Here is a 27,992-nt window from a genome sequence, read left to right as displayed (position 1 = left end):
CATATTCATAGTGTGAGTACCAAAAGATGTAAAGTTGATAATGATAGTCCCACATACTTGTGGCACTGCCGCCTTGGTCATATCGGTGTTAAGCGCATGAAGAAGCTCCATACTGATGGACTATTAGAGTCTCTTGACTTTGAATCATTTGACACATTCGAACCGTGCCTCATGGGCAAGATGACTAAGACTCCATTCTCAGGAATAATGGAGAGAGCAACCGACTTATTGGAAATAATACATACTGATGTGTGTGGTCCAATGAACGTTGAAGCTCGCGGTGGTTATCGTTATGTTCTCACTCTCACCGATGATTTGAGTAGGTATGGGTATATCTACTTGATGAAGCACAAATCTGAGACGTTTGAAAAGTTCAAGGAATTTCAGAGTGAGGTTGAGAATCAACGTGACAGAAAAATTAAATGTCTACGATCTGATCGTGGAGGAGAATATTTGAGTCACGAGTTTGGCACACACCTAAGGAAGTGTGGAATCGTTTCACAACTGACGCCGCCTGGCACACCGCAACGCAACGGAGTGTTTGAACGTCGTAACCGCACTTTATTAGATATGGTATGATCTATGATGTCTCTTACCGACTTACCGCTATCATTTTGGGGATACGCATTAGAAACTACAGCATTCACTTTAAATAGGGCACCGTCTAAATACGTTGAGACGACACCGTATGAACTATGGTTTGGCAAGAAACCTAAGTTGTCGTTTCTTAAAGTTTGGGGCTGCGATGCTTATGTGAAGAAACTTCAACCAGAAAAGCTCGAACCCAAAGCGGAGAAATGCGTATTCATAGGATACCCTAAGGAAACTATTGGGTATACCTTCTATCTTAGATCTGAAGGTAAAACCTTTGTTGCCAAGAACGGATCCTTTCTAGAGAAAGAGTTTCTCTCGAAAGAAGTGAGTGGGAGGAAGGTAGAACTTGATGAGGTAATTACACCCCCTCTCGAACAAGATAGTAGCGCAGCACGGGAAGTTGTTCGTGTGGCGCCTACACCAACTGAAGAGGAAGTTAATGATGATGATCATGAAGCTTCGGATCAAGTTACTACTGAACCGCGAAGGTCCACAAGGGCACGCTCTCCACCAGAGTGGTACGGCAACCCTGTGATGGAAATCATGTTGTTAGACAACGGTGAACCTTCGAACTATGAAGAAGCGATGGCGGGCCCGGATTCCAACAAATGGCTTGAGGCTATGAAATCTGAGATAGGATCCATGTATGAGAACAAAGTATGGACTTTGGTGGACTTGCCCGATGACCGGCGAGCCATAGAAAATAAATGGATCTTCAAGAAGAAGACTGATGCAAACGGTAATGTAACCGTTTACAAAGCTCGACTTGTCGCAAAGGGTTTTCGACAAATTCAAGGAGTTGACTACGAAGAGACTTTCTCTCCCGTAGCGAAGCTGAAATCAATCCGAATCATGTTAGCAATTTCCGCCTTTTATGATTATGAAATTTGGCAAATGGTTGTCAAAACAACGTTCCTTAGCGGGAACCTTAAGGAAGAGTTGTATATGATGCAACCAGAAGGTTTTGTCGACCCTAAGGGTGCTAACAAAGTGTGCAAGCTGCAGCGCTCCATCTATGGGCTGGTGCAAGCATCTCGGAGTTGGAACATTCGCTTTAATGAGGTGATTAAAGCGTTTGGGTTCATACAGGTTTACGGAGAAGCCTGTCTGTACAAGAAAGTGAGTGGGAGCTCTGTAGCTTTCCTCATACTGTATGTGGATGACATATTATTGATGGGGAATAATATAGAGATGTTGGAGAGCATAAAGGTCTATTTGAACAAGAGTTTTTCAATGAAGGACCTTGGAGAAGCTGCATACATGTTAGGCATCAAGATCTATAGAGATAGATCAAGACGCCTCATAGGTCTTTCGCAAAGTACATACCTTGACAAGATATTGAAGAAGTTCAATATGGAAAACTCAAAGAAAGGGTTCTTGCCAGTTTTGCAAGGTATGAGATTGAGTAAGACTCAGTCGCCGACCACGGCAGCAGATAGAGAGAAGACGAGTTATGTCCCCTACGCTTCAGCCATGGGCTCTCTAATGTATGCCATGCTGTGTACCAGACCTGATATAAACCTTGCCATAAGTTTGGTAGGGAGGTACCAAAGTGATCCAGGTATGGAACACTGGACAACGGTCAAGAATATCCTTAAGTACCTGAAAAGGACTAAGGAAATGTTTCTCGTTTATGGAGGTGACGAAGAGCTCGTCGTAAAGGGTTACGTTGACGCTAGCTTCGACACAGATCCGGATGACTCTAAGTCACAGACCGGATACGTATATGTGTTGAATGGTGGGGCAGTGAGCTGGTGCAGCAGCAAGCAGGAAGTCGTGGCAGCATCTACATGTGAAGCGGAGTACATAGCTGCTTCAGAAGCAGCTCATGAAGGAATTTGGATGAAGGAGCTCATCACCGACCTTGGAGTGGTTCCAAGCGCGTCGGGTCCAATGACACTCTTCTGTGATAACACTGGAGCCATTGCAATAGCCAAGGAGCCCAGGTTTCACCGGAAGACGAAGCACATCAAACTCCGCTACAACTCCATCCAGGACCATGTCCAGAGTGGAGTGATAGATATTTGTAAAGTACACACGGATCTGAATATTGCAGACCCGTTGACTAAACCACTTCCACGAGCAAAACATGATCAACACCATAACGCTATGGGTGTTCGATACGTCACAATGTAACTAGATTATTGACTCTAGTGCAAGTGGGAGACTGTTGGAAATATGCCCTAGAGGCAATAATAAAATGGTTATTATCATATTTCCTTGTTCATGATAATCGTCTATTGTTCATGCTATAATTGTATTAACAGGAAACAGTAATACATGTGTGAATAAATAGATCACAATGTGTCCCTAGCAAGCCTCTAGTGGGCTAGCTGGTTAGTCAATAGATGATCATGGTTTCCTGATCATGGGCATTAGATGTCATTGATAACGGGATCACATCATTGGGAGAATGATGTGATGGACAAGACCCAATCCTAAGCATAGCACTAGATCGTATTGTTCGTATGCTAAAGCTTTTCTAATGTCAAGTGTCTTTTCCTTCGACCGTGAGATTGTGCAACTCCCGGATGCCGTAGGAGAGCTTTGGGTGTATCAAACATCACAACGTAACTGGGTGACTATAAAGGTGCACTACGGGTATCTCTGAACGTGTCTATTGGGTTGGTACGAATCAAGATCGGGATTTGTCACTCCGTGTGACGGAGAGGTATCTCTGGGCCCACTCGGTAGAACATCATCATGAGCTCAATGTGACTAAGGAGTTAGTCACACGATGACGTGCTACGGAACGAGTAAAGAGACTTACCGGGGCAAGTTCTATACCGACAAACAAAGGGAATCGTATACGGGATTGATTGAATCCTTGACATCGTGGTTCATCCGATGAGATCATCGTGGAGCAAGTGGGAGCCACCATGGTATCCAGACCCCGCTGATGGTTATTGGCCAGAGAGGTGTCTCGGTCATGTCTGCCTATCTCCCGAACCCGTAGGGTCTACACACTTAAGGTTCGATGACGCTAGGGTTATAGGGAATTGTTATACGAGGTTACCGAAAGTTGTTCAGAGCCCCGGATGAGATCCCGGATGTCACGAGGAGCTCTGGAATGGTCCGGAGGTAAAGATTAGTATATAGGACGGATGGTTTCGGATACCGGAAGTGTTTCGGGCATCACCGGAACCACCGGAGGTGGCCCCGGGGGTCCACCGAAGGGGGACAACGACCCCGGGAGGTAAGGTGGGCCAAGTGGGGAAGGGAACCAGCCCCTAGGTGGGCTGGTGCGCCTCCCCACTCAGCCCAATGCGTGGGGGAGAGAAAAGGGGGGGGGAGCAAACCCTAAGCCAGGTGGGCCTAAGGCCCACCAGGGGTGCGCCACACCCCTCCTCCCCCCCCTTGGCCGCCGCACCAGCCCCCATCTAGGGCTGCCGCCCCCCCAGGAGAGGGAAACCCTCAAGGGGGCGCAGCCCCTCCCTTCCCCTATATATAGTGGGCACTTTTGGCCATTGGAGATCAGACTTTTGCCTCTCTCTCGGCGCAGCCCTGCCCTTCTTCCTCCTCCTCTCTGCCGGTGCTTGGCGAAGCCCTGCCGGGAGACCTCGTCTCTCCATCGACACCACGCCGTCGTGCTGCTGGAGTTCTTCACCAACCTCTCCCTCCTCCTTGCTGGATCAAGGTGCGGGAGACGTCACCGGGCTGCACGTGTGTTGAACGCGGAGGTGCCGTGGTTCGGCACTAGATCGGAATCGCTACGAGTACGACTCCGTCAACCGCGTTCTAGCAACGCTTCCGCTTAGCGATCTTCAAAGGTATGAAGATGCTCTTACCCCTCTCTCGTTGCTGGTCTCTCCATAGGAAGATCTGAATATGCGTAAGAATTTTTTTAATTTATGCTACGTTACCCAACAGTGGTATCAGAGCCATGTTTTCTATGCGTAGATTCTATGCACGAGTAGAACACAAAAGTTGTGGGCGATGATTTGTCAATTTGCTTGCCGCTACTAGTCTTATTCTTTTCCGGCGGTATTGTGGGATGAAGCGGCCCGGACCGACTTTACACGTACGCTTACGTGAGACTGGTTCCACCGACAAACATGCACACCGTGCATAAAGGTGGCTAGCGGGTGTCTGTCTCTCCTACTCTAGTCGGATTGGATTTGATGAAAAGGGTACTTATGAAGGGTTAATAGCTTTGGCATATCATCGTTGTGGCTATCACGTAGGTAAGAAGGCGTTCTTGCTAGAAACCCAAATCAGCCACGTAAAACTTGCAACAACAATTAGAGGACGTCTAACTTGTTTTTGCAGGGTTTGACATGTGATGTGATATGGCCAAAGTTGTGATGTTGCATGTATGATGTATGAGATGATCATGTTATTGTAATAGGTTTCACGACTTGCATGTAGATGAGTATGACAACCGACAGGAGCCATAGGAGTTGTCTTAATTTATTGTATGAGATGCAACGCCATGTGCTTACTACTTTTACTTCATTGCTAACGGTTAGCTATAGTAGTAGTGATAGTAGTAGTTGGCGTGACGACTTCACGGAGATACGATGATGGAGATCATGATGATGGAGATCATGGTGTCACGCCGGTGACGATGATGATCATGCGATGCCTGAAGTTGGAGATCGAAAGGGCAAAGATGATAATGGCCATATCATGTCACTATATGATTGCATTGTGATGTTTATCATGTTTTTCATCTTATTGCTTAGAACGACGGTAGCATAATAAGATGACCCCTCTTAAAATTTCGAGAACGTATTCCCCTAAGTGTGCACCGTTGTGAAGGTTCGTTGTCTCGAAGCACCATGTGATGATCGGGTGTGATAGATTCTAACGTTCGCATACAACGGGTGTAAGCCAGATTTACACACCGAAACACCTAGGTTGACTCGAGGAGCTTAGCATGTACAGACATGACCTCAAATACAAGAGACCGAAAGGTCGAACATGAGTTGTATGGTTGAATACGATCAGCATGAAGTTGCTCACCATGGTGACTAGTCCGTCTCACGTGATGATCGGACACGGGTTAGTCAACATGGATCATGTATCACTTAGATGACTAAAGGGATGTCGATTTAAGTGGGAGTTCATACTTAATTTGATTAAATGAACTTAATTGTCATGAACTTAGTCTAAAAGGTTTGTCTTTATAAATATTGTAGATGACCAACGTCAACCTCAATTTCAACGCATTCCTAGAGAAAAACAAGCTGAAAGATGATGGTAGCAACTATGCGGACTGGATTCGCAACTTGAAGCTCATCCTTGAAGCGGCTAAAAAGGCTCATATTGGTTCGATAAACTTGGTTCTCAATTAAGGGAATATTTTTTGCTACTCTATTACCCCATCACTTCCTCTTTGAGAAAAAACCCAACACATCTACAAAGTAGCACTTAGACATAGATGTAATTTGTAATGAACAAAGGAAAACATGCTATGATGTTTGGGATGGCTCTTAGCTGAAGGGTATCTTCAGGAGGAATTTTACACAATGTCTTATCAATAGATGGAGGCATTGGCGGCTTTCACCAATTGTGTTAGATGATTCTTTGACTTTTAAACTGAATTCATATGGAGTTTATGATGTGCAATCTTTATATGCCATGATATATTTCAGAGGTGTGCACTAGGTTTTTGTGCTTGTTCTAGTTCCCCTAAGGTTCATTTGTTCCTTTGAAGTCAAGCCTTTACAAACTTCTTACCAGAGACAATCTAAGTTAGAGACAACAGGTAGATGACACTTCATGTATTATATGTGGTGGAATCAGAAACTATCATGCACTTGTTTTTCGACTACCCTATTGCCAAATAGTCATGGTTGCAACTTTTGCTGTAAAAATTATGCTAATTAATAGTGCGACTTCCATTCGGCTGCTTGACTTAAGACTTCATGGAAGTTTCGTAGTGATATTCACTTTGCAAGATGCACTTGTCTAGATTTGCAGGTGCACGGCATGAACTCTTGTATGATCAGGAGATGGAGACCACTGTGACCAACAATTATTTTTGAAACTTTGGATATTCTGTTTCCCATGATTGGATGATGAGGAAGAAACATATGTTATTGATGGATTTAACAAATTAACCTTCAATAGTTCTAAGAAACTAACCTACTAGTTGATATATATATATTAGATCTCTTCTTCCTAACATATCAGTCTTTTGGGATAGTTGATTGATATGTATACCTTAAGATGGTACTAGAGCTGAGGTCTTGGGTTCAAGTCTGAGTCCTCACATTTCCACTAATCATTTATCCACACCCATGTCGGGCGTGGGGGAGGTGTTGATCATTCCATGTCCAGATCGGATGTGGAGTATTAGACATATTCTATCTCCTCCTATCAGATCGGTCATTTGGGATAGTTGGTTGCTAGGTATATCTTAACACTATTATGTACCCTTTAATTGTCTTGTTAAATGTAACATGCATGTAAAGCCTAGATAGAAAGAGGAGTAATATCTTGTGTATGTGTACATCTAACATGCTAGCAACATCTGTAACATGTCACAAATAATATGTGGATTATCTTGCTTCTACTCAACATTTCAAACACCTTGGAAGTGATAAACTTATGAGAAAAAAATAAAGGCTGCATTGCCATTGGTATTCTCATTTCCATTTGACATCTGAACTCAATTGCAAAGAGTGCCATCTATACTGAATTACATTAAATACATTCATGGTTCACTTTTTTCTTGATATGAAAAATAATAACAATGAAAACTTGCATATACATGTGGTGTGCTATATGTGTTCATTTATGTAGTTACGAACTCTTTGAGATAAGCTGAGCATCAACAACAGACATGGTGTGTAGAGGTTGATTCCCCTCCTAAACTCAGCTTCCATCATTGTCCTTCTTGTGCCTCCCCGTCAACCGGCAAGCCTTTGATATATGTCTGTTATACAAGCTAAAAATAGAAGCGTCGTGCTCATGCATAGTTGAGTACCTCCACAATTAATTATAGCTTCTGTTCCATAGGACCTCGGAGTCAATTCTGGTGAGATGTTGATCATCAAGCCTCTTCCATGTGTTAATAGACTTCACTCCTTGCCACTCGCCGCTCACTGCCTTCTCAAGTTGCATAGACACCACCCTTGCTCTTCTCGACCACCCTGCCTTCCCATACGCATGGTAACCGAACCCACCGGCGTAGCAAAGCTGAATACCAGTGAGCTTCCCACAGAAGTCATTTAAGTGATCATGTCCTACAAAGGCAGCCTTCACATCTCCAGCTTCCACCATGGTGTTAAAGAAGCCGGAGTTGATTGATGGTGAGCTGATACCCTTCTCCTGCTTTACTCCTGTGAAATTGGATGCTGTAAAGTTGTTGAATTCCGGCAAGGGAATGTGAAAGTAAGCAAGACCAGGTGCTGGCTCCTTCTGTCTGGGTTGTTCACTTGTATAGTGTTTCTGCATTACATATGAACTTTTGTTATTATAATTTGTAACATAAAAAATGTACATAGCACCAATAAAATTGGCTCGCCGGACTTGAACTACTATCATCACTTTCTTTTATTTCTTTATATTTTACTTAACCCGCAAAACATTTTGAAACCAATTGTATTTGGAACAACATACAGTGCCAATGAACAAATCTATCATCCATTTTGAAATAGCATAAATTTCTTGCCAACAATAATTATTGACAACATTTTGCAGAGTCACGATGGTCCAACCAGGCTTATTCACCAATAGAAAATAAGTGCAAGGAGTATAACACCAAGATGGTAATAAATCACAAACTTATTCACCTGGAGACTTGAAGATATTTGCTTGAACCAAGCTTCCTGTGAAGCCTTGATCCAACCATAGCCATGGATCGATGGCACAGTAGAATAGTCACCACTGTCAAGAAAATACAGGTTGAGCACTGATTTGTTAGCCAACAGTGTTCCTTCAACCCCAGCAACCTCCAGATTATAGTTTCCGAAGCCATCTATTTCTACTCCTTGTGGATTGAAGCGTGCAAGGGTGCCCTTCATGCCTACAAGGTGGCGCATCACACCCTCTCGCGACAGTGTACCCTCTTGGTCATGGTTACCGAGTACAGCTGCCCATGGAAGTTTCATGGCAATGGCCGGAGCAATTGCTGCATCCATCGACTTGGCCGAATCAGATGAATCATTGCCAAAAATGTTATCACCTGCCAAAGAAACATTGTGGATAATGTAAAGTTATTTGCTTTTGGTTGCGCAACCCACTCTTTTTAGTTTTTTTAGTTTTTTGTAACACTGGATCCTTCAGATGGTTGCGGGCATCAACCCACGTCAAGGACGGGGTCTCCCCTTTTTCGTAGAAAAATAAACTTTGTGGTGATGAAATTCTCTATATCAATCATAGTTACACCAAATGCATTGTCTTTTTTGAAGTGCATCCCTTAGGGCCCGATTCATTAAGAAAGGTCGAAGTTAATTAACGGAAAACCGAACGTAAAACCGTCAAATGCTCGCAAAAAACATGGCACACAGGGAGACTTGGCAACCCAAGCAAGAACACACACACGCCGTTGAAGAGAAAAGCGTCGTCGCTGTAGCCCGACATCATCGTCATCACATCTCCGCGAGGACGACTCTGACTCCACCATCGACGAGCACCGAAGAAGCCCTCACCGCAAACAAACGCTGAAGCCTGCGCTGGCCGATGCCAAACAGTCAGCCACACGCGCCGGTGACCAGATAGCTTCGATTCTGTCGACGAGCATTGCAGGAGAAAAGCTTTGGGCTTGAGCCGAGCCTGCACCAGAATTGTCCACCCGTATTGTGTCATCGTCACCGCAAGGGACCCTCCTCAGCAGCTCCGACTCCAGGAAGACAAAGCGAAGCACAACGACCACTCGAACACGCCGAAAGAGACCGACTACCAAGACCCATCACTAAGCCAGCTCCGCCCAAAGCCGTCATCGTTGGCACACAAGAAGCCGCACAATATCCACATCACCATACAAACACCAACCGACTACAATGTTGTGAGTGCCAGCCCATGGAACATGCACAATCAATGCTCTTCAAGGTGACGCACCCAAGGGGGAAGAGACGATGTCGACGCCGTCCGACCTGATCGGGTCTTAGGTTTTCACCCGAAGAGCAAGAACCGAGGATAGCAGTCACGACGTTCCACGACGATGCCTCCAAGGAGGTGAAACAGTGCCCACGGATGCCGCCGCCGCTGGGCGGCCAGATCCCGAGAAGCTTTCTCCAGGAGCATTCGACACGCTCGCAACCTCACGCACAACACCTCTACGAGGACACCGTTCCATCACCTTCGAAGAGCCACCACGAACCATTGCACTCATTGCCCCTGCTGAGCCGCAATTTGAGCAGCACCATCGCAACATGCCAGCCTTGGCGAGACATAACAGAGCACCGAAACCTCATCGCCGACGAAGTCGAGCAACACCACTGCATCATAGCTCGTGGCTCACCGAGGCAGGCCAGAAGAAGCCAACGAGCAGAGGACGGGGGTATGCTACCCAACGACACCGAGGCTGGGAAGAACTGAGAACCAAGGCAGGGAGCCCCACACGCCACCACACGTGCGGGTCCCAGGACACCGAATCCACTCATCGCGCCTAGAGCCACCATCCATCGGATTTGAGCCCCTAGCCATCGGATCCGTGCCACATCACTCCTGGAGACGTCGTCGGAGGAGCCACCCACCGGATTCGCGCCCCTAGCCACCGGATTGCCGCTGCCTGCCGCCGAACATGAAATAGAAGTGCCCTCCCTTCACCACGCGCTCCAAAGCTGCCCCGTCAGTGCTGCCTCGCTGCGCCGCCTCAAGAACGAGCACCCGCGCGAGCGCGCGCACCCGGCCGAGCACCTATTGGAGTGAAGCAGCCCGCGCCGCGCAGTCTAAGGGATGGAGGGAGCGGCGGGGGGTGTTGCTGGCGGCGGCTAGGGTTCCTCCGAGGCCTCCCGCATGAGCAACGCCGGCTAGGGTTTGCTCCGAGACCGCCCGCAGGAGCGACACGGGAACGAGGTCCGCCAAATGCATTGTGGGTGACAACAATTGTTATCGTTGCAAATGCACTTTCACCCAAACTTTTCTAACACTACTACAATCAATGCATTTTGCACCAAGCTTCTTTCACTATTTCTATGGACCAATCTGTCTAGCATTAGTAGTAGCTCTGTGCATTCAGTTTATATGGCCGGGTTTATACGCCTTTTTGGTCTGTACATTATTGATATCTCGATAAATATTGTATGAAATTAAATACATTTCAGTTTTGTATATCCCAAATTATTTTTATATGGTTTCAGTATATACCGTAATAATCAAAGTAGATATGAATTTGAAAATGACATAACAGTATTTTACAGATTTATAACTGAAAACACATACTTTTTTATACAAACAATCTTTACCTAATAATAAAGTAACAACTCATTCTGGTCCTCTGCCGCTTCTTTTTTATAGAAAACCCCTTGTCTTTTCTGATAATTAACCGCCATCCATAGTTAAGTCAGAAGAAACCATTTTTTTGAGACTACACAAAACCCCGTGGATTTTATGCTAATTAACCAGCGGTATAGGTGTAAGTCATAGCGAATCCTTTTTTGCAGTTTTATATAAACACCCATGATATTTACGGTAATCACCCTGCTGGCTATTAAAAATAAATATATTTCTTTCAAATAACCATATATTTTAAACCATAACTCTGATTTTAACATGTTATATATGGAATTTGATTAAAAAGATATGTAGAATTTGATTATAATGTTATCTTACATGTTAAATATTTAAAAACACTGTTTAGGATGCAATGTTAATCAATGACGCATGATCCATCTTTATTTCATACCGATGCAGGTCCATATTGAAAATGTAAATTAAACGTTAATAATTAGGAAAGTTATAATCCTTGGGCATGTTGTAATTACACTAGATTCTTCCTTCGTACATGTTTCATGAGATAAGACTTTATGTACGTACCTTTTCTTTACAAAATGCACGCACATACTTACCATCGAACTACACTCTTTTTTATAATGGATACAAAAAAAATTATAGGATGTATGTACACTTATCAAATTCATGAACATCAGAAGTACATGAACGTTCATAGTGGAACTAATAAGTATAATCTTAATTTGAGTTCCATCCGTTGCATGTTATGGTGATACATGTGGGCTTTCTTGAACATACTTAATTTATAGACGCAACCTCCTTAGTGTCAAACGGCGCCATAAAGGTGTTGCCTCAGTGTGATCGTAGGTGCTTGCCATTAATATGACGAGTCAAAATTAAAATTAAACCAAAACGATAGCGGCTTAGATAAAACTTTATACTTCCTGTTGCAACGTACGGACACGTTTGCTAGTGTGTGTGTGTGTCTATATATATATATATATATATATATATATATATATATATATATATATATATATATATATATATATATATATATATATATATATGGAAAATACGTTCTACCACTAGGTGGTAGTTACCTTCACCTCTTTTGCCGTTAGATTCTTTTAGATTCGTGCATTCTTAAACGGATGGAACTAATTAATTTTGAACCCGATTAGGTGTTGGCTGGACCTCCCGATTATGGTGTTGGCTCCGCACCTGTAGCACAACACGCCGCATCAACTCTTTGCTGAGGAACCAACCTGCGAAATCCGCCGCTGCGGTCGAGTGTGCAAGAAAAGATCACGCCGCCCTAATCAACACCATATACATACATCTTCTACCCCATAATCCTGGCAGCAATTGCTACAAGACATTCATTGATGCATACTTTTCACGAGTATGAAGCTAGATATCCATGGCTTTTCCTTAGTAAAACTAGTTCATTTTTGATATGTGTATATCAACAGGCCGGCGGCCAGGACTGTATATATAGATACAACGTGGCTCAAAAAAATAATTATTGGACTCCGTTATCATTCATTGTTGCCTGCTTGGTCACTAGCGTGGTGCTCGGAGTATTTTTTTAGGACGGTTTACATACAACATACTTCAAGGTGACTCCGAAAAAAAAATACTTCAAGTGAGGTATATGCATATACATGATGTGTATACATGAATGATAAAATACTATGTTAATTCTGTAATTTTATATTTTTGCAACCAGAAAAAAACTCTATTTTTTTGTCCACATACTCCATACCACTCTTGTTTGTATACTGCATACTACCTTTCTAGAAATATACTTCGTACTATTAAAAAAGATACTTCATACTCCATTTCAGTTATATGCTACCTTTCTACAAAAAATTGTTCTCTGATGTACTACATACTAGATGAAGTCCATACTACCTTAGTTCATATATACTCCATACTACCTTTCTAGAAACATTGTTCAGTGATATACTACATATTCTTTTTTGCGTGAAGTGATATACTACACATACTGTATGAACTAGGGGGGATTTGTATTGCTTTTCCTATACTCCAAAGTCCTTCAACTTCCTTTTTTGTGATATACTCCTTTTTAGATTAATATATACTCCTGAGATTAGATGAATATACTCATCTCTTCATGAATCCCTTTAACTAATAACTTGACAATTCTTTGTAAAACATGCGTATTTCGTTTCCATGGTCGGCCAACAAAATAGTTGTTGAAGGACTTTGGAGTATGATATAAGGAGTATGGTGTATGTTGTATTTTTACATTGATTATAATCAATGTAAAAATATTTTATATAAACAAAATAGTTGTTGACAATTCTTTGAAGAAAATAGTATGATATAAGGAGTATGGTGTATGTTGTATTTCAGAAAAAGTATGTAGTATATATGGAGTAAGGAGTATATTGTATTTGAGAAAAGGTATGTAGTATGGAGTAAGGAGTATATTGTATTTGTGAAAGATTATGTAGTATGGAGTAAGGAGTATATGATATAAGAGTGTTGTGTGCAGCTTGATAGGATAAAATGCAGAAAATATGAAGTATATAGAAACTATAGTGTGTAGTGTGTACTTGTACAGCTATTATGGAGTATATACCATTTATGTAAGCAAATATGTAGTATGTCATTATGGTGTATACAGAAACGAGTGTACGTATACGCGGCGCCCGGCCGGCAAACCTAATTCATTGGAGGTATTTAAAAAATCGGAATATATGGAACAATAAATATTTACATACTACTTAAATTCAAACAGTTTACTGCGAATATACACAAGAGTATATTTACTTTTAGATGGTGCTTGTATGAAGTACGAGATGGCAAAATCTTTTACGTATACATGAACGTGTTGCATCCATACATCATGCAGTTTGCCATCCATGCATGTGACAGTGTTCTCATGAGATTCCCGTTTACTATGAGAAATTCAATTGTAGCTATACCTCGCGGCCGTCGCCGTTGCCTTCACTGATCTACGTGCATGGTCATTCTGTAACGTCGAACGATGTCATAAGCGTTGCGCTATTCATATACAATGTGGTTCAACCGTTATTTTGCTATCTCACCGACGGCAGAAAATTACTAGGCACGACGCCGGCCGCCATCAACCGGTGACGAAAGAAACTCCGAAGAGATTAAACAATTCGATAGAGAAAAGAGAGATCAGCTTGTTTGTTATTGGTAACTAAAAGATACAGATAAAAGCTATTTTCACGTAGAGAGACCGGCTATGTTCGTTAGTAGCCGGATAAGGATGAGGTAGCATGGATTCAGAAAAAGGGATAAGCTCATGACGAGACAATCAATTCTAATTGGATCGGGTGGAACCTCATTTAGCCCGTTAAGTTCTCGAGACGATCTAGTATAAAGGTTACGCTCCATCCGTGCACGACAGATCAACGGTGGATTCTTAGGTGGTAACCAGTGGCGGAGCCAGGAATGAAATGGAGGGTGTGCACACCTAAATTTATTTTCCTACCTAATCCAAGTGTCACACAAAAGTTGGCAACAATATAATACATATAGCTCAAAAGTCAGACAACACTATAGTTCCCACATGTAGCAAATTTGCAACGTTGCAAATACAAAGTCTTACATGGATACAAATATGTAGCAAACTACTACACTAAGTAACTCTACGACGTTCCTTTGCCATGAAAGCTTCAACAATGTCATCCTCGCTTACTTTCAAGAACACATCTCGTTCAATGAATGTCACTAAGCAATCATTCAGGAGATCATCACTCATACTATTTCTCAACTTATTTTTCACTAGATTCATTGCCGAGAATACTCTTTCAACACTCGTTGTGGCGACCGGTAAGATCAATACCAATTTGATAAGCATGTAGACCAAATCATAGAGAACATGTTTGTTTGTACAAACAAGCATAACAGACAGTTCACCAATAGTATGCATAGATCTGAACCTAGCATCTTGTCTCATATCATCAATAAAAGTAGCAAGTTGGAATTCTAGCCTTACCAAATCCATGCTTGATATGTCCTGAGGGTAGAATTCAGCAAGTTTCATTACCTTGAGTGCATCATAAGAAGCAAATGAATTGACGGGGTTCAAAGCAGACATGCAAATCAACAACTCCATATTAACCTCGTCAAACCTATTGTCAAGCTCTAGAATGATTTGATCAAGGATACCAAGATATACTTCTCTTCTATAACGATCATCATTTGTTTGCACTTCATAATACCGAGGTGATCTTCCATGAGGCACATAACTATCCTCCGGTGTAGGAACTTGAATGCCATGTTTGTTGCAAAACAATGTTACCTTTGCAAGAAATTCTTCCCAACCATGAGACCTCATATGCCGCATTTTATTCTTTGCCAAACTAACAAGTGCCATTGCATTGACAATATCTTGATCCCTCTTTTGCAATGACTGAGATAACTCATTAGTGTGGCCAAGAATAACAAGCATCACATGAAGATTGAAAACAAAGTCATATGATTCCAAGGCAAAAGTCACTGCACGTATTCTTGTCCACTCACCCCTTTGTGAAGGATCTTTTCCAATAGCATCAAGTACTTCTAGTATTGTGGGATACATGGTAACAATGTGCAAAATGGTTCGAAAATGAGAACCCCATCGAGTATCACCGGGTCTAGGTAATCCCATCTCTTGATTTAAACCACTTTCACTTTCAATTTCACCCATTTCAAGTGCTTCCAAAACCTTTTGAGCTCTAACATCTCGAAGCATGTCATGGCGCTTGCAAGAAACTCCAACAATATTGAGCAAGTAAGAAACATGATCAAAAAACCATTTACATGGTTCATTTCCCTTTGCCACAGCAATAAGAACCAATTGAAGTTGATGTGCAAAGCAATGAATGTAATAAGCAGAGGGTGACTCATTCATGATCAAAGTTTTCAACCCTTTTATCTCCCCTTTCATATTGCTAGCCCCATCATATCCTTGCCCACGGATTTGAGTAAGAGACAAATGATGATTAATAAGCAAAGATTCAATTGCAGCTTTAAGTGACAAGGAAGTTGTGTTGGCAACATGAACAACACCAAGAAATCTCTCACACCCCTTTCCAACTTTATCAACATAACGTATGCAAATAGCAAATTTCTCTTTGTGAGATGCATCACTAGACTCATCAGCTAGGATTGCATAGTGCTCATCACCAAGATCTTCAATAATTTGTTTTGTAGTTAGTACAACACAACATTGAATAATCTGTTTTTGTATCGTTGGACTAGTCAATATGCAGTTTCCAGATTCTTCACTCTCATCATGTCCACGAAATGCCAATCCTTGGTTCAAAAGAAACCTCAAGCATCTAAGTGAATAGGTTAGCCTAGCCTTGTAAAGACGCATATCCTCTTTAGACATCCTCACAATGATATTATCAATTGCCGTTTGAGGTGTCACAAATGAATTATACTTCTCTTGAGCTTGGTTGTGAATGCTACCAATACCACCTACATGCTTGTCCAATGCATCAGGTTTGTTCCAATTTCTCCAACCATTTTTAACAAAGGCATCACACCTAGGCCCCCATTAGTTTTCTCTTTGAACAAATAACACACAAAGCAATACGCCGCTTCCTTTGAGACACTATATTCTAGCCAACTATACTTTTCAAACCAAACAAAACTAAAGTGTCGGTTTTTACCATAGATTTTCCTGACTTCAAAAGCATGTCCATATGGACGACATGCTGTTTTTGCAATATATCTTCTCCGAACACTATCTTGATCATTAAAATCATACTCTGAAATAGGAGTTCTTTTCGCTGGATCACCTGAAAAGACATGTGCACTTGGTTGTTGAGGTGATGGAAGACTTGGCGTTGCCTCTTCGATTTCAGTATCCGAATGGATAGGATATGGGGAATTAGGACACCCTGCATTTTCAATATCTTCAGTGTGATGTTCAGTAGCAATCTTCCTCACTTTGTCTTCATGTTTTTTAAAAAGATCCAGAATGGCACTTTTCCTTTTCATGTTCTGCTTTGCAAGTTGCAACTGCAAGTCTGCAATTATATCCAATCCAATGTGAATGTGTGATTATATCTTCACAGACACTGGCTGCAATGAGAAATCCTACATGCTACAGCCAGAGAAAAAAATCTGTTCCCAGTGTGCTTACCACTTTACCAGACAGAGGAGGGGATCTGACGATCTGTGTCGACCGACTGAGGCCTGAGACTGAGAGGAAGGGAGGGGTGACCGCGGCGACCGGCGGGAGGAGGGGAGCTGCGGGCGCGGCGACCGGCGGGAGGAGGGGAGCTGCGGGCGCGGCGACCGGCGGGAGGAGGGGAGCTGCGGGCGCGGCGACCGGCGGGACCGCGGGAGGAGGGGAGCTGCGGGCGCGGCGACCGGCGGGAGGAGGGGAGCTGCGGGCGCGACGACCGGCGGGAGGAGGGGAGCTGCGGGCGCGACGACCGGCGGGAGGAGGGGAGCTGCGGCCTGCGGGCGCGGCGGCCACGGGATGACGGGAGCTGCGGGCGCGGCGACCGGCGGGAGGAGGGGAGCTGCGGCCTGCGGGCGCGGCGGCCACGGGATGACGGGAGCTGCGGGCGCGGCGACCGGCGGGAGGAGGGGAGCTGCGGCCTGCGGGCGCGGCGGCCACGGGATGACGGGAGCTGCGGGCGCGACGATCGGCGGGAGGAGGGGAGCTGCGGCCTGCGGGCGCGGCGGCCACGGGATGACGGGAGCTGCGGGCGCGGCGACCGGCGGGAGGAGGGGAGCTGCGGCCTGCGGGCGCGGCGGCCACGGGATGACGGGAGCTGCGGGCGAGCAGGCGGCCGACGGGAGGGGAGCTGGCCAGCTGGGGAGGGCGAGCGACGGCTTGGTCAACTTTAATTTTTAATAGATAATGATAAAATATTCCAGATTCTGGGTGGGCCACGGCCCACCTTACCTATACGCTGGATCCGTTAGTGGTGGTAACTACCACTAGGTGGTAGAATTTATTTTTCCTATATATATATACACACACATCCTTCACGATTTTCCGTGCATTCTTTGCTTTGTTTACGGAGGTGCTTAGCATTTGTTTGATAGAAAATGACTACATTAAGAGAAAAATGGACGTGCTTAACTTGGATGTTTGCTAAAGAAATATAAATATGTTTTTTTACTTTGGTTTACGATTCCGTTAGTTTTTTGGTATATACCAATAAAACCAAAATTCAAAACGCTAAGAAAACTTCATACCATATCAAATACTCCCTTTGTTTATAAATATAAGTTTTTTTAAAGATTTTCCTAAAAAAATACATACGGATGTATATGGACATACTTTAAAATATAGATTTATTCATTTTGCTTCGTATGTAGTTTCCTAGTGAAATCTTAAAAAAAATATATTTAGGAACAAAGGGAGTACAAGAGGCCATAAAAACCATAAATATTTTTTTGGTTTGGTTTATTTCAATATGATTTTTTGGTTTGGTTTTAAAATGCACAAATATAATTAGTAGTACAATCGTCTGTCTAAAACTGCACCGATGTCATGCGTAGTGTTAACATTTCTAAAATTGCTGAATGGGAAACTGGGAGGACGCTAGCAGTGGCATCGAGTCGATTACTGGAGTAATAAATTAAGGAGGAGGGGTGGGTGGACTAGCGTGGCTTGGTGTACCGGTGAAGACGACGAGGTCGGGCTCCTCGGCGCGGAGGAGGCGGTAGAGGAAGGCGGTGGTGTTGAGGTCGGAGCAGCCGGGGACCTGCTCGGGCAGCACGTCCTCGCAGGGTGTGCTCAGCCCGTCTGCGTAGTGCATGTCCGCCACCTGCAGCACCTTGAACGTGCCGTCCTCCCGCCGGAACCGCAGCCCGCCGTCGCCCTTCCCGGCGGCGTCCGCCGCGACGAAGAGGACGAGGAGGAGCATCGGCTGCGACGGAAGAAAGCGCAGGACGCCGAGGCGAGCCATGCTGGCTGGAGTGGAGTTGAAAGTTGAAACCCGGGGGTGACTTCTCCTCCGGTCCGCTCTTTCTGTATTTATAGGATGGTCCGTGCTTGGTCGCCGGTCTAGCCAGGCGCGGGGGACGTGGTTTTGCTCACTCTTTTCTTCGTGCTACTCAAAGAGAATGGAACAATTTTGTTTTTATCACTCTATTTTTTGATCATTTTGTTTATTCTACTCTAGAATTTAATATTTTACTTTCGTCAATCTTAATTTTTAACAATACATCATAATTGATATTTCATGGCAAAGACAGTAATTTTAGAGTGACAATTATGATATGTTATCAAAATCTAAAAACAATAAATAAAGTGACATAAACAAAGTCGGCAAAAACTAGAAAGACAAAAAAGAAAAAAGAAAAATCAAAGAGAACCGCGTGGGGTGCGGGGACGGCGAGCCCGCGGTGACGAGAGGAAGGTCGACGGAGGGAAGCTTCCTCATTGGATGGCGCTAGGTAGTAGGTCGGTCAACATAATTTAGCGTGTGTGCACTGCACATTGAGTAATTGCCGTCTTGCCGGTGCAGTGCAGACGCGACATGCGAATGCCCAGCAATGGAGAGCAGGTGGGGGTAGAGATGTCTCCAGCAAGACTTGGACGAATTCGCAATGGAAGAGAAGTCTCGATCAATAAGAGCAACTCCAGTCCGTCGACCCAAACGGACGGCATTTTTATTCATTTTTTATTTATTTCAATTGGTTTGATGAACATCAACGTCCGCTTTTGCGTTTGGGTCAGCGCACGCGCTTAACGCTGGCCCGGCCGATTTTGACGACGCGTTATTTTTTTATTTTTTTACAAAAATTTCTGAAAAAAGACAAACATAAATTAAACATTAAAGCCGGTCACGAAGGCCGGCAAGAGTCCACTTTCACCATTGCATTAATTGAACATTACAAAAACTAAACTACGCGTTATCCTAGGCGTCCTCGTCGTCGATGTTGGGGCCGGTGAGGTCGATCAGCGTCGGCGCAGGACCGGCCTAGGGGAAAGCCGTGTTCCAGACGACGTTGATGTCGGGGGCGGGCTGTGCCGGCGCGGGCAGTGCTGGTGGCGGCGGTGGTGGCAGTAGCACAACATGGGCGCGCTCCTACTCCTCCCTGTCCAACCGTTCCTCCTCCGCTTCGCACTCCAGCTCCATCTGTCGCGCGCCATCGGCACGCTCCTCTGCGAAGCGTCGCGCCCTCCAATGCTGGAGGTAGGCAGCCTCCTACAGCAGTTTCGCGCCCAACCGGATGGGCGGGGCGCTGACCCAGTCGCGGAGGCAGCTGGCCACTGGTAGACCTCCGGCTGCGGCTTCGTGGGCTCGGTGTTCGGCGCAGGGGGCACGCCGTAGTCGCCGGCGACGGACAACGTGATGGCCTCAGCGAGCTGCGCCTCGTACGCCTCCTCCTCCTCCTCGTTCTTGCACCGCTCTTCCTCCTCGTTCTCGCGGAGTGCGTCTGCCAGCGCCGCCTGGTAGGCGGCCTCCGCCTCCTGGTCCTCGTCGCAAACGACGGGCGGGGGCGGCGGAGGGCCTGGCTGCATGTCGCGCAGGCGCTGCTCATCATGCTCGAGTACGAACCAAACCTCCCAGTCGGGAGAGTTGACCGCGTTGATAGGGTTCTGCCGCTGCTCCGGCGTCAGCTTCTTCCGTCGGCGACTCACCTCCTCCACGTGAGCCCGCGTCGACCGCGACACGGCCGGCACCGGGATCCTGTCCAGATCCAGATGCTAGTGGTGCGGGAGGGTCATGTCCGGGTACGACAACGGGATGCGGTGCTCCCAGTTTCACTGTGCTTGGTGCACCGGGACGCTGACCCGTTGGCGAGGCCGACGGGAAGACGCCGACGGGGGAAGCGCGCGGGGGTAGACGACGGGGGACTTGCCCTTGTTTTGGACGGAGCCGGCCATGGCTGCTGGCTAGGGTTTGGTCGCCGACGAGGGAGCAGAGAGGTGGCGATATGAGGACGGGGTCTGGAAGTAGATGAGGCTGAATCCCACTGCAACCTCGAATTAAAAAAAGGCTGACCACAATCGCTGATGCGTGGGACCATGAAGGGTGGTCATCATTAATTAAGTTGACCGCAGGTAGTTGGACGACCGACGGGTGTGGATGGGGAGGACACCGAGAGATTTGGGACGGAAATGGGTCGGCGGGGATGCGAAGCAGACACGTTTTGGCAATGGGTCAACGCGTTGGTCCATCACATTTGTCCGCGCGGATCCAAACGGACGGCAGCAGACGAAATAGGTCGTCCCGTTGGAGTTGCTCTAAGGAATACAAAAATAATAAACACAGTACGCATACACTTAAACTTTGCACAATTATGATATACATAACATGGGCGATATAGAGGGCCTGATGGATAGGTCTACGACATACACTCAAACTTTGGATGAGCGTTATGGCATCCCGTCAGATATCTGATCTGGCGGGTGCAGCCTGCACGTTTCGCGACAACAGAGATCGGTGGCGGTCCATGCACACGTTGCTATATGGAGGTTCTTCAAGCAGATCCGGACGAAAACTTTCTTCTCGACTAGTTGTCAAGGTCGGCGATAGCAACACTCTTCTATGCCGTCCCCTTTCTGAAGGCATCACTGTGGAGAAGATTCACTCTTCTATTTGCTATCTCTCGGAGACACTCTAGATAAGTCGACCGGATGATGATGGCGTCATGTCTACTACGTAATTTATTTTTGTAGACGTCGTTGGGCCTTCATGTGTGGAGTTTTGAAGAAACTTTTTGTGAATTATTTCTGGAATATATAATGAATTTTGGAGCAAAGATCCACCGGAAGGGGGCTACTTGTGGGCCACAAGCTAATAGGGCTCGCCCACCCCCCTTGAGCACGCCCTCATGGCTTGTGGGCCCCACGTGGCTCCTCCGACCCTAATTTCAGCCCTATAAATTCACACTTTTGGAGAAAAAGCAGAGAGAAGATTTCATCGTGTTTTACAAGACAGAGCCGCTGCTACCTCCCGTTCTTCCTCGGGAGGGCTCATCTCATGTCTATTTTGGGCTCTGAAGAGGGGGATTCGTCTCCGTCGTCATCATCAACCCTTCTCCATCAACAATTTCATGATGCTCACCATCGGGTGTGATTAATTCCTTAGTAGGCTCGCTGGATGGTGATGAGGTTTGGATGAGATTGATCATGTAATCGAGTTAAGTTTGATAGGGCTTGATCCCTAGTGACCACTATGTTCTGAGATTGATGTTGCTATGACTTTGCTATGCTTAATGCTTGTCACTAGGGCCCGAGTGCTATGATTTCAGACCTAAGCTTACTATGTTCTCTTAGAATATGAAAAGTATTTTGATCCTATGTTGCAAGTTGTATGTACATATTACGTGTCTTGGTCCGCATACGCCAAGGTGACAATAATTGGGATTCTTTCCGATGATTGCCGTAATTTGAGGAGTTCATGTATTCACTATGTGTTAATGATTTATTCTAGTTCTCTATTAAAAGGAGGCCTTAATATCTCTAAGATATCAATAGGACCCCGCTGCTACGGGAGGGTAGGACAAAAGATGTCATGCAAGTTCTTATCTCAAGCACGTATGAATATATACGGAATACATGCCTACATTATATTGATGAATTAGAGGTAGTTCTGTGTCACTCTAGTGTGTAACTGTTACATGATTGATGTCATCCATATCTTTTCATCGCTGATCCATGTGCCTATGCTTCATAAATACTGAATCTTGCTAAGTTACTACTTTTGATGTTACTATCACACTCGCTACTCAGTTGCTACTGTTACCAAAATTGCTGCTATCAATGTTATTGCTACTACTATCATTTGTCGTGCTACTAAACCTTTATTGAAGAGAGCTATCCCAGGTGCGATTGAATTGACAACTCAACTATCAAGGCCTACGAATATTCTTTGGCTTCCCTTGTGTCGAATCAATAAATTAGGGTGAAATACTACCGTGAAGACTCTCACGATCCCCTATACTTGTGGGTTATAAAGACCTTTTTCTGGTGCTGTTGTTGGGGACCATAGTTATATTTATTCTGTTAACTTGAGGATATCCAACTGGTACTATGAAGAATCTGAAAGATACTTGAACTAAGATCATCCCCTCTCGCACGAGAGGCGGTAAGGAACTGCCATCTAACTCTGCTTTTGATTCACCTACTATTTTGAATCAGCTTGTTACACCAGTACGTGTTGCTCGTCCTGATATGCCACATGAACTTGATGATCCTACCTCTGAAATTCATCCAGAGAATACCTTGATGAAAACTTCTTATCCCTTCCTTCTGCTCCTCGTTGGGTTGACACTCTTACTTATCGAAAGGACCACGATTGATCCCCTATACTTGTCGGTCGTCACTAGTGTCCTACAGACCTCTGTGCTTGGAGGCCCAACAGAGTCTACAACAATAAAATTGTGTAGTAGACATCAATACTATGAAAGGATCGAAGAGATATGGGAACTTGAGTATGCCGAAGATCACATGGTGCTACTATTCCGGGTCATATGGGCGAAAAAGTTCAAGAAGGAAGGACATGGTGTCGTTACCATGTATCCGCCCGAAGCACAACCAACTAGTGCAGAGGGTGTGAAAGTAATTACCGTCAAATATGTGCCTTGGGTATTCGCTGAGGACGTGTCACAATGCTTCTACATAACTGACCAAACAAATCTGAGTCATGTTGTCGTCAGGAGATCCAAGAGGAGCATTGTCGGGATGGACAGAGTGGCCAACGAGGATGACTATGATCAGTTTGGCATAGACCCAAAAGAAGAGGAGAACTATGATAACGATGAAAATTACACCACCAAAAGGATCAGAACTACGTTGCCTAATACAGGTTGTCCCTTCTTACGAAAGAGTCATAGCAAGGGCCAGAAGTATTCAAGCAAGATTAAAAATACCTAAACCATAGTTGAGAGGATTGTCAAACGACATCGTACTTGATTCGTGTACTTTTGTGTACTTTTCATTGTGTAATACTTCACACATTAGTGTACTTCATTTGTGTGTACCTCCTAAATCATAATGTTATATACTTTGATCCACACATTTTATGCAATATGCATTTTCACATGCCATTTGTTAATTAGAGCATCCCTAAAATAACACCAAACATTGGTGGCGTTGGCCACATCATTGGCGCGAGGACTAATAACCTACTGACACTTTAGCTTACTTTTGCAAGAATGACTCATTTTCAGCCTCCTGCTCTGGCCCATTTCTTCCCCCGCCCTCGTACACCATTATCCCGCGAGCCATGTCGTTCCTCTCTGTTCCCCGTCCACCTGTGCCCCCACCCTGCACCAGTGGTGCCCCTACGCTGCCTAGCCGGCCCCCACCTACTCAACGAAAATACTCTCCGACAGGCGAGCTCGTTGCTGACGGACAACTATTCCTGACTTGATGCCTCCTCGGCAACGGAGCCAGAAAATTGTCTTGATAACCCTCAGGTATAAGGGATCGCAATAGTTTTCGAGAGTAGAGTATTCAACCCAAATTTATTGATTCGACTCAAGGGGAAGCGAAAGAATATTCTCAAGTATTAGCAGTTGAGTTGTCCATTTAACCACACCTGAAAGATTTAGTGTCTGCAGCAAAGTATCAGTAGCAAAGTAGGGTGATAGCAGCAGTAGCAAACAGTAACCAGTAGCAGCAAAGTAACAACAGTAGCAGCAGAGTAACAACAGCAGGAGTGACAACAGTAGCAACAAAGTAACGTAGCAAGGACCAGTAGTAAAAGACTCGTAGGCATTGGATCGGTGATGGATGATTATGCCGGATGTGATTCATCATGTAACATCTATAACACGGAGAGATAAGTATTTAGCTCCCATTCGTCAATCTAATGTAGAAATGTATTTCGTATGTAGTCATACGTGCTTAGGGAAAAGAACTTGCATGACATCTATTGTCCATCCCTCCCGTGGCAGCGGGGTCCTCATGGAAACTACGGGGTATTAAGGTTCTCCTTTTAATAAAGAACCGGACCAACGCATTAATCCCTAGTATGAAGAACATGGTGCTATTTTGAAGCACAAGTGTGGAAAAATATAGTAGCATTGTCCCTTCTCTCTTTTTCTCTCATTTTTTTGTTTGGGATCTTTGGCCTCTCTTTTTTTCATTTTTTTGGGTGGGCATCTTTGGCCTCTTTTTTTTCCTCACATGGGACAATGCTCTAATAATGATGATTATCACACTTTTATTTACTTACAACTCAATACTTAGAACAATGATGACTCTGGACGAAATGCCTCCGACAGTGTACCGGGATGTGCAACGATCTAGCTTAGCGTATGACATTGAAACATCTCGCTAGCTATCTTACAATCATGCAATGGCAATATGAAAGTGACGACACATGTCATGAGACGGAACGGTGGGAGTTGCATGGCAATATATCTCGGAATGGCTATGAAAATGCCATAATAGGTAGGTATGGTGGCTGTTTTGAGGAAGGTATATGGTGGGTTTGTGCACCGACGAAAGTTGCGCGGTACTAGGGAGGCTAGCAATGGTGGAAGGTAAAAGTGCATCTATACGATGGACTGACATTAGTTATGAAGAACTCATATACTTATTGCGAAAGTTTTTATTAGTAATCGAAACAAAGTGCTAAACAAATACTCCTAGGGGAAGGGTTAGTAGGTGTTAACCATCGCGCGATCCCGACCGCCACACAAAGGATGACAATCAATAAATCAATTATGCTCTGACTTCCTAACATAGCGGTTCACCATACGTGCATGCTACGGGAATAACTAACCTCAACACAAATATTTCTAGATTCACAACACCCTACTAACATGACTCTAATATTACCATATCCATATCTCAAAACTAATTGTGAGGAATCAAACTTCTCTTACTAATCGATGCACTTGAATATGGAAGTTTTTATTCTATCCTCTTTGGATGCCTATCATATTTAGGACTAATTTCATAGCACACGCCAATTACCAAGTTACTTAGAGAGAGCACTCTTAAAAAGATATAAGTGAAGATCGAGAGTTTTTATTTCTACAAAATATGATGCCGCCGTTCTCTAAAAAGATTTAAGTGAAGCACTAGAGCAAAATTATCAAGCTCAAAAGATATAAGTGAAACACATGCAAGCTAAATTGCCTAACTCAAAAGATATAAGTGAAGCTCATTGAGTATTCTAGAAAACTCACGATGAGTGCATGTCCGTCTCAAAAAGGTGTACAGCAAGGATGATGGTGACAAAACAAAAAGCAAAGACTCCTATAATACACGACGCTCCAAGCAAAACACATATCATGTGGTGAGTAAAAATATAGCCCCAAGTAAAGCTACCAATGGATTGAAGACGAAAGAGGGGATGCCTTCCCGGGGCATCCCCAAGCTTAGGCTCTTTGGTGTCCTTTAATATGGCTTTGGGGTGCCTTGGGCATCCCCAAGCTTAGGCTCTTTCCACTCCTTGTTCCATAGTCCATCGAAACTCTACCCAAAACTTGAAAACTTCACAACACAAAACTTAACGGAACTTCGTGAGATGGGTTAGTATGATAACGAGAAAATCAATCACTTGGGTACTGTAAAAACAAGACTCATAATTATTTTCACACAATGCCTACTGTATCTTACTATTTCCACAAGATATATTACTCAATATAATCTATGGAAACACCAAAACAAGCAAACTATGCATTGAAAACAGAATCTGTCAAAAACAGAACAGTCTGTAATGATCTGAATGCTAACCATACTTATGCACCTGCAAAAATTCTGAAACAATTATGACAATTAAGGAAATTTGTATATAAATCAGAACCAAAAAGAATCAGCTCAATATCTCTCTCTTGATAGTAATGAAAAATAATTTCGTGAGCGCAAAGTTTCTGTCTTTTTCAGCATGATCAAACAACTATCACCCAAAATAGTCATACAGGCTTTACTTGGCACTTTACTGAAACTAAGGCAATAAAACATGATTAATACAGTAGCTTAATCATGTTAACACACAAAAACAGTAAGGATACATATTGGTTTGTATCCCAGCAAGCACTTTTCTTTAATGCCTTCCAAGCTAGGCATGATGATTTCAATGATGCTCACATAAAAGATAAGGATTGAAAAATAATGGAAGCATCATGGAGCATATGACTAGCACATTTAAGCCTAACCCTCTTCCTATGCATAGGGATTTTGTGATCAAACAACTTATTGGAGCAAGAATTATCTAGCATAGGAAGGCAAAACAAGCATGACTTCAAAAGTTTCAACACATGGAGAGGAAACTTGATATTATTGCAATATGTAGAAGCTTATGATCCTCTCTCATAATAATTTTCAGTAGCATCATGAATGAATTCAACAATATAACCAGCACCTAAAGCATTCTTTTCATGATCTACAAGCATAGAAATTTTACTACTCTCCGCATAAGCAAATTTATTCTCATGATTAATAGTGGGAGTATCGTAAAAGACTTGAACACTACGAATTGTTTCCACATTAAAAGAGTAATGTTCAGTGAAAGGATACTCAAGAGTATGATAAGTTTTATCATCCCTCTTCGTTATAGCATAAGTATCATCACAATAATCATCATAAATAGGGGGCATGCTTTCATCATAATAAATTTGATCATTCAAAGTAGGGGACCTAAAAAGATCATCTTCATCAAACATATCATCCCCAAGCTTTTGGCTTTGCATATCATTAGCATCATGGGTATTCAAAGAATTCATACCAACAACATTACAATCATGCTCATCATTCACATATTTTATGCCAAGCATTCTATGTAATTCTTCTTATAGCACTTGAGCACAATTTTCATTTTCATCATTTTCATGAAAGACATTAAAAAGATGAAGCATATGAGGCACCCTTAATTACATTTTTTTGTAGTTTTCTTTTATAAACTAAACTAGTGATAAAACAAGAAACTAAAATATTCGATTGAAAGATCTAAAGATAAACCTTCAAGCGCTAACATCCCCGGCAACGGCGCCAGAAAAGAGCTTGATGTCTACTACGCAACCTTCTCCTTGTAGACGTTGTTGGGCCTCCAAGTGCAGAGGTTTGTAGGACAATAGCAATTTTCCTACAAGTGGGTGACCTAAGATTTATCAATCCGCGGGAGGCG

General features: G+C 43.9%; 1 protein-coding gene across 1 annotated transcript; it reads right to left on the bottom strand.

The window, feature by feature from the left end:
* Positions 1-7,210: 7,210 nt before the first annotated feature.
* LOC123400078 (probable inactive purple acid phosphatase 29) lies at positions 7,211-18,885 on the bottom strand. The gene is made up of 4 exons (XM_045094478.1): positions 18,575-18,885; positions 8,337-8,728; positions 7,529-7,992; positions 7,211-7,464 (listed from the first exon to the last, which is right to left on the bottom strand). Exons 1-3 carry the CDS (start codon positions 18,861-18,863, stop codon positions 7,537-7,539), a joined length of 1,137 nt encoding a protein of 378 aa, XP_044950413.1. The 5' UTR covers positions 18,864-18,885; the 3' UTR covers positions 7,211-7,464; positions 7,529-7,536.
* Positions 18,886-27,992: the final 9,107 nt, after the last annotated feature.

Source organism: Hordeum vulgare, chromosome 5H (assembly GCF_904849725.1).
Source record: "Hordeum vulgare subsp. vulgare chromosome 5H, MorexV3_pseudomolecules_assembly, whole genome shotgun sequence".
Classification (NCBI taxonomy): domain Eukaryota; kingdom Viridiplantae; phylum Streptophyta; class Magnoliopsida; order Poales; family Poaceae; genus Hordeum; species Hordeum vulgare.
The sequence above is the reverse complement of the archived record's forward strand: the minus strand, read 5'-3'. Positions and strand labels throughout refer to the sequence as shown.

What these genes read in the sequence shown, in the direction of transcription:
- LOC123400078 (XM_045094478.1), bottom strand. Translation starts at nt 18,863, where the DNA reads ATGGCTCGCCTCGGCGTCCTGCGCTTTCTTCCGTCGCAGCCGATGCTC. An exon ending in CGACCTCGTCGTCTTCACCG is followed by an intron (nt 8,729 to 18,574) that starts GTACACCAAGCC and finishes TTTCTTTGGCAG; the next exon opens with GTGATAACATTTTTGGCAAT. An exon ending in AAATATCTTCAAGTCTCCAG is followed by an intron (nt 7,993 to 8,336) that starts GTGAATAAGTTT and finishes TATGTAATGCAG; the next exon opens with AAACACTATACAAGTGAACA.